The sequence below is a fragment of the Somniosus microcephalus genome, chromosome 18 (genome assembly GCF_052327205.1).
Source record: "Somniosus microcephalus isolate GS21.2 chromosome 18, FLI_Smic_1.0, whole genome shotgun sequence".
In the NCBI taxonomy this organism is placed as follows: Eukaryota; Metazoa; Chordata; class Chondrichthyes; order Squaliformes; family Somniosidae; genus Somniosus; species Somniosus microcephalus.
The window spans coordinates 39,727,946-39,735,707 of record NC_141004.1 but is presented as its reverse complement, the minus strand read 5'-3'; the positions used below and the strand labels follow the sequence as shown (position 1 = coordinate 39,735,707).

The window sequence follows — 7,762 nt, the reverse complement described above, 5'->3', positions numbered from 1 at the left end:
TGCACCAGTTGCTGAAAGTAAGCATGCAGGTGCAGCAGGCGGTTAAGAAGGCAAATGGTATGTTGGCCTTCATAGCGAGAGGGTTTGTGTACAGGAACAAGGATGTCTTGCTGCAGTTGTACAGGGCCTTGGTGAGACCACATCTTGAGTATTGTGTGCAGTTTTGGTCGCCTTATCTGAGGAAGGATGTTCTTGCCATGGAAGGAGTGCAGCGCAGATTCACCAGGCTGATACCTGGGATGGCAGGAATGACGTATGAGGAGAGATTGGGTCGATTGGGCTTGTACTCGCTGGAGTTTAGAAGAATGAGAGGGGATCTCATTGAAACTTATAAAATTCTAACAGGACTAGACAGACTAGATGCTGGAAGGATGTTCCTGATGGTCGGGGAGTCCAGAACCAGGGGTCACAGTCTAAGGATAAGGGATAAGCCATTTAGGACAGAGATGAAGAGGAATTTCTTCACCCAGAGAGTGGTGAACCTGTGGAATTCTCTGCCAAAGAAGGCAGTAGAGGCCAATTCATTAAATATATTCAAGAAGGAGTTAGATATATTTCTTAAGGCTAAAGGGATCAAGGGATATGGAGAGAAGGCAGGAACAGGGTACTGAATTTGGATGATCAGCCATGATCTCATTGAATGGCGGAGCAGGCTCGAGGGGCCGAATGGCCTACTCCTGCTCCTATCTTCTATGTTTCTATGTTTCTATATAAGTTTAAACAGCACTACATATAGAAAAATCAGTATGAGGGAAGGTGATTCTTCTTTGAACAGAGGCCCAACCAGTCCCCTTCCACCAACACCCTCCTCCGCCTGGCTGAACTTGTTCTCACATTGAACAACTTCTCCTTTGACTCCACTCACTTCCTCCAAATTAAAGGTGTTGCTATGGAAACCCACATGGGTCCTAGCTATGCCTGCCTTTTCATGGGATATATGGAACATTCTTTGCTCCAGTCCTACTCAGGCCCCCTCCCTCACCTCTTTTTCCAGTATATTGATGACTGTATCGGTGCAGTTTCAGGCTCTCGCCCTGAACTAGAAAATTTCATTCACTTTGCTTCCAATTTCCACCCTTCCCTCACCTTCACATGGTCCATCTCTAACTCTTCCCTTCCCTTCCTCGACTTCTCTGTCTCCATCTCTGGGGATAGGCTATTGACAAATATTCACTATAAACCCACTGACTCCTACAGCTACCTGGGCTACACTTCCTCCCACCCCACTTCCTGTAAGGACTCTATTCCATTCTCCCAGTTTATCCATCTCTGCCGCATCTGCTCTGATGATGCCACCTTTCATACTAGTGCTTCTGATATATCTTCCTTTTTACTTAACCGAGGATTCCCCTCTACCGTGGTTGACACGGCCCTTGACCGTGTCCGTTCTATTTCCCGCACATCTGCTCTCACCCCTTCCCCTCCCTCCCGGAACCACGATAGGGTTCCGCGTGTCCTCACCTTTCACCCCACCAGCCTCCACATTCAATGGATCATCCTCCGCCACTTCCGCCACCTCCAGGTGACTCCACCACCGAACACATCTTCCCCTCACCACCCCTTTCAGCATTCCGTAGGGACCACTCCCTCGGCGACACCCTGGTCCACTCGTCTACCACCCCCAACACCCCTTCCCCTTCCCACGGCACCTTCCTGTGCAAGCACAGGAGATGCAAAACCTGCCCCTTTACCTCCTCCCTTTCCTCTTTCCAGGACCCCAAACACTCCTTCCAGTTGAAACAGCAATTTACATGTACTTCTTGCAATTTAATATACTGTATTTGCTGCTCACGATGAGGTCTCCTCTGCATTGGGGAGACCAAACACAGATTGGGTGACCGCTTTGCGGAACACCTCCGTTCAGTCTGTAAGGGTGACCTCGAGCTTCCAGTCACCTGTCACCTTAATTCTCCGCTCCTCTCCCACTTTGACCTCTTCGTCCTCGGCCTCTTACACTGTTCCAACAAAGCTCAACGTAAGCTCGAGGAACAGCACCTCATCTTTCGATTGGGCACTTTACAGCCTTCTGGACTCAACATCGAGTTCAACAATTTCTGACCATAACCTCGGCCCCAATTTTGTTTTTCTCTCACATGGCAGCTGTTGATGATTCTGCCAGTGCCATTTACACCTCATCTAGACTCATCTTTTGTTTCTTAACTTGTCCCATTACCATCTCCTTTTGCCTTGCACCATCATCCCTTTTGTCTTTTAATCTCTCCTGCCTTCCATCCTATCACAGACCTTCCCTTTGTTCTCCTCTGCCCCTCTCCCTGCCCCTACACTTGCTTAAAACCTGTTACATCTCCAACTTTTTCCAGTTCTGACGAAGGGTCATTGACCTGAAACGTTAACTCTGTTTCTCTCTCCACAGGTGCTGCCTGACCTGCTGAGTATTTCCAGCATGTTCTGTTTTTATTTTATATGAGGAAAGGTGATGTTTAGCAGAATTTAACAAGTTAACAATAATCTGGGAATTTGTTCCTCAGAAGTATTTACTTTCTTGGCTACTTGTTGTGGTTTCCTTTAGAAAGTATTGATAAGAAATTTACTCGCCTTTGCTGGTCCCTGATCATATATGGGCTGTGTACTGTTAAGGTCTTTTGACAGAAAATACCCCTGTAACATAGAACACGACCATGTAAAACAGACAGGAATAACCCAAACAGTGTATTGACATAAATAAATCCCGGCAGAATGGTTCCCTCGCACCCTGGTATTATTGGAAGGGGAACGAGTTCTAATTATTCCGTTTGTGTTGAAGCAGGGTTTCCTCCGAGTCACAATCGGTTTAGTTTGCTTTTTAACATTTTCAGTTTCAAACGTGCAGTGGGTGTAGAGGATAAAAGAACCGAGAAAAGTAGTTGCTTTGATGAAAAAAGTACTTTTATTTAATTCGATTTGAAACATTAAAAAGCGGCTCAGATACATGGTAAGAAACGTGCTGTGTGTAAATGACTAATCTTTACAGGGCAAGTTACTCTACACATTTGGTACTCGATTGAGATGCCAGGCATCACGATTTTACATTTAAACGAAACGCCAGATTTGCTTGAGTGTATAGATCAGCACACACTCCGCGAGCTTTAATGCAGCTCACAGTATGGCTCCAACTCACCAATTTTCAGATACATTTGTTTGAGAATCTTGCAAACGTCCCTGTTTGAATAAGAGCACCTGGGCTTTAATCGTGAACAGCAAAGGGATTTAATCATCAGTACTGGAATGCCTGGCTCCTTTTTTAACAGCAAGTCTCTGCTGCTACAGAAGACTTGGGCTGTGTACTTTCAGTACTGTGCTGCTCTCTGTGGCTGTTGACCCAGACCCAAAGCTACTGCTTCGCTTTCCGATGCCGGCAAAGACATAAGAAGACAGGAGGCCCGTCCTCCGTCTGAAATTCCGATCCAAAAACACATAAATGATTGGGTTCACGCAGCTGTTAACGAAAGCCAAGCAGGAAGCAATGGCCAAACCTCGGCTGACCGTTGTCCAGCAAGAGAGGTTGGCGTTGTGGAATTGCAAGTACAGATCGATAGTTTTGAAAATGTTGAAGGGCAACCAAGATAAAATAAAAGCCGACACGATGGTGAAGACGATCTTTAAGGAGTTTTCCCTTCTCCGGATAGTTCTCTTGCTGTGGTCGTAATGCTCACGGAGCCTGACAAGGATAGAGCAATAGCAGAACAGTATGATGACAACAGGCAGGACAAATGTCAGGCAGATAGCAGTCAGATTGAAACCTCGGAAAAAGGGAGAACTCTTGTCCTCCCTGCATTGGTCCAGATTTTTGAAGTAGGCAGCAGGTATGGCCAGAAGCAGAGATGAGATCCAGATCACTAAACTGATTCTCACGGCGTATTTCTGGGTTCTGATGTGTTTGAAGTCCAGCAGCTTAACGATGGCTAGATATCGGTCTATGCTCATACAGGTAAGGAAGAAAATGCTGGAATACCTGTTGACAGCAATTATGTAGCTGCTGATTTTGCAGAACTCACTGCCGAAGGTCCACTGGTGGTTGTTGCTGGCCGAGGCTGCCCAGAAAGGCAAGGTGAAGACAAAGACCAGGTCTGCAAACGCTAAGTTGATCACAAAGGTGTCCACCAGTCTCCTCCTTCTCTTCTCTTTGAAGACCATTACTAAGATGACAAACGCATTACCCAAAGACCCAATGATGAAGATCAGGTAGTAGAGAACTGAGATAGAAATGTTAACAAAAGGTAAGTTCTCATAAAAACAGACTTCCCCACTTGTGTCATCGACATAGTCGTTTTCAGAATAGGCAACATACGAATAGGAATAGTCCTGCTGCTCAGAGGCTTCAGTAGGCATTTCGGTTCAATTTGTTGCAAATTTTCTCTCGCTTCTAAGTAAATCTGGAAAATCGGTGAAAGAAGAGGTTCAACTATTTCTTTTAGTTCGTCCACAGATGTGACACGGTTGTGGTTCAAAGACAGGCCGAGACAGTGAGTACAGAAAGATCTGAAAGCCTCAAGGTTGCCTTTTTAAAGTGGTTTCATTCTAACTGATCTGATGCTGTTTCCGATGCCAATGCGCCAGTCAGTGTGGTCACTGGTTTGGTGGCACAGGATGCATCAGTAAATAAGGGGAGGGAGAAAACAAAGACTCAACTGTATGAAGAATCAACCAAGAAAAACATCTCAAAAGCACTAATGCCCTTCACCCTTTTAAAGAAGTTTTATTGAAAAGTTAAAACTTTTGAAAAACTGAACAAAAATTTCATAAAACACAATGCCGAGCAATTGCTCATATGGGACAAAGTGTGAAACCAAATGTTCAATGAAAAGCAGAGAATAAACTAAAAGAAAATATTGCGTCTCCGTGTCTCTTATTCTGCAAGTTTTTGACTATAAATCTGTCCACGCAATGGCCATTTTTTTGGGTGCTAACTGGCCTACTAAGGCGAGCAGGAAAGGTGTTAATGACGCACACCATTATTAATGCACACATCAGCCAGCAGGTTCAGGGCATTAAGAGACCCATGAGTTGTGAATCTCCAGAACTTGCTGGTTCATTTACACTGCTCCGCCGTTTGCATCACACAAGTGCTATCTCGCCCTTAGCCTCCCCATTATTTTTAACAACTTGCTGGATTTGCACATTAATTGTCCATTAAGCTCACCGCAGAAAGTTAGGGCTGGAACTTAACAGTGTAAGTACCTTTTTAATGACTGATAATTGTTAATGCAATGCCAGTCAACATCTACAGCCCAGAAAGGGAACAATTTAAACTCTATTTCATTCCTGCATGTAGTAAATTGTTGTAAGAGATTTAAAAAATGTCAAATTTTAAATGTTAATTTTTTTTCTTACTTTGCCTGCATGTCTCTATTTACAGAGAAACATAGAAGATAGGAGCAGGAGTAGGCCATTCGGCCCCTCGAGCCTGCTCCGCCATTCAATGTGATCATGGCTGATCATCCAAATTCAGCACCCGGTCCCTGCTTTCTCCCCATACCCCTTGATCCCTTTAGCCTTAAGAAATATATCCAACACCTTCTTGAATATATTTAATGAATTGGCCTCTACTGCCTTCTGTGGTAGAGAATTCCACAGGTTCACCACTCTCTGGGTGAAGAAATTCCTCCTCATTTCTGTCCTAAATGGCATACCCCTTATCCTTAGACTGTGACCCCTGGTTCTGGACTCCCCGACCATCGGGAACATCCTTCCTGCATCTAGTCTGTCCAGTCCTGTCAGAATTTTATAAGATTCAATGAGAGCCCCTCTCATTCTTCTAAACTCCAGCGAGTACTAGCCCAATCGACCCAATCTCTCCTCATACGTCATTCCTGCCATCCCAGGTATCAGCCTGGTGAATCTTCGCTGAACTCCTTCCATGGCAAGAACATCCTTCCTCAGATAAGGCGACCAAAACTGCACACAATACTCAAGATGTGGTCTCACCAAGGCCCTGTACAACTGCAGCAAGACATCCTTGTTCCTGTACTCAAACCCTCTCACTACGAAGGCCAATATACCATTTGCCTTCTTAACCGCCTGCTGCACCTGCATGCTTACCTTCAGCGACTGGTGCACAACGACACCCAGGTCTCATTGCACTTCCCCTTCTCCCAATCTATTGCCATTCAGATAATAATCTGCCTTCCTGTTTTTGCCACCAAAGTGGATAACCTCACATTTATCCATGTTATATTGCATCTGCCATGCTTCTGCCCAATCACCCAACCTGTCCAAATCATCCTGGAGTTTCTCGGCATCCTCCTCACAGCACACACGCCCACCCAACTTTGTGTTGTCTGCAAAGTTGGAGATATTACATCTAGTTCCCTTGTCTAGATCATTAATATATATTGTGAATAGCTGGGGTCCAAGGACTGATCCCTGCGGTACCTCACTAGTCACTGCCTGTCACTCGAAAAAAGACCCGTTTATTCCAACTCTTTGCTTTCTGTCTGCCAACCAGTTTTCTATCCAAGTCAATACCTTGCCTCCAATCCCATGTGCCTTAACTTTACACGCTAATCTCTTATGTGGGACCTTATTGAAAGCCTTCTGAAAGTCCAAATATACCACATCCACTGGTTCTCCCTTATCTATTTTACCAGTTACATCCTCAAAAAATTCCAGTAGAATAGTGAAGCACGATTTACCTTTTGTAAATCCATGTTGACTTTGTTCGATCCTGTCACTGTTTTCCAAGTGCTCTGCTATTACACCTTTTATAATCGACTCTAGCATTTTCTCCACTACCGATGTCAAGCTTACTGGTCTGTAATTCCCCATTTTCTCCCTACCACCTTTTTTGAATAGTGGGGTAACATTAGCTACCCTCCAATCCATGGGTACTGTTCCAGATTCCATCGAATGTTGGAAGATGATCAGCAATGCATCTACTATTTCTAGGGCCACTTCCTTAAGGACTCTAGGATTTTGTCTCTTTCTTATACCGATCTTTCTTTCCCTCACTTTATTTATCTTTTTGTACCTGATTTGACTCTAATTTGTCCACTCTATTTCACCCTCCTTCTCCATCATTACTGTTTCTTTCTCAATCCTTAAAACTCATTGGTTAAGGAAACACACTGTTGCTCCCACCGTTCACTAAGGCCCCAGATGCCCCATTGCCCTCACCATTCCATTATCAGTTCGCGATTCACAGGGATTTTGTCAGAGTAAATAAGGAGAAACCGTTTCCACTGGCAGGAGGGTCGGTAACCAGCGGATACAGATTTAAGATAATTGGCAAAAGAACCGGGGCAGATGAGGAGAATTTTTTTTACGCAGCAAGTTGATATGATTTGGACTGCACTGCCTGAACAGGTGGTGGAAGCAGATTCAATAGCAACTTTCAAAAGGGAATTAGATACAAAATTGAAAAGGAAAAATTTGCAAAGCTATGGGAAAAGAGCAGGGGTGTGGGATGTAGGTAGGTGAACCTGCACCTCCCATCTTATAATTCCAAAATCCGACTTGAACCCCTTCTGGGTGGAATAAAATGGTCAGAAGGTTGTGGGTTCAAGTCCCACTCCAGGGACCTGAGCATACAAAGCTAGGCTGACACGCCAGTGCAGTGCTGAGGGAGTGCTGCACTGTCAGAGGAGTCATCTTTTGGATGAGACATTAAACCGAGGACCTGTCTGCTCTCTCAGGTTGATGTAAAAGATCCCATGGCACTGTTTCAAAGAAGAGCAGGGGAGTTATCCCTGGTGTCCTGTCCAATATTCATCCCTCAACCACCATAACAAAAACAGATTATCTGGTCATTATCACCTTGCCATTT

General features: G+C 44.7%; 1 protein-coding gene across 1 annotated transcript; it reads right to left on the bottom strand.

Annotated features, from left to right (window-relative positions):
* Positions 1 to 2,886: 2,886 nt before the first annotated feature.
* On the bottom strand, positions 2,887 to 4,530 carry gpr25 (G protein-coupled receptor 25). The gene has a single exon (XM_086011759.1). It carries the CDS (start codon positions 4,327 to 4,329, stop codon positions 3,262 to 3,264), a length of 1,068 nt encoding a protein of 355 aa, XP_085867885.1. The 5' UTR covers positions 4,330 to 4,530; the 3' UTR covers positions 2,887 to 3,261.
* Positions 4,531 to 7,762: the final 3,232 nt, after the last annotated feature.

Bases quoted from the DNA above. Each gene is read 5' to 3' on its own strand.
- gpr25 (XM_086011759.1), bottom strand. From the start codon at position 4,329: ATGCCTACTGAAGCCTCTGAGCAGCAGGACTATTCCTATTCGTATGTT.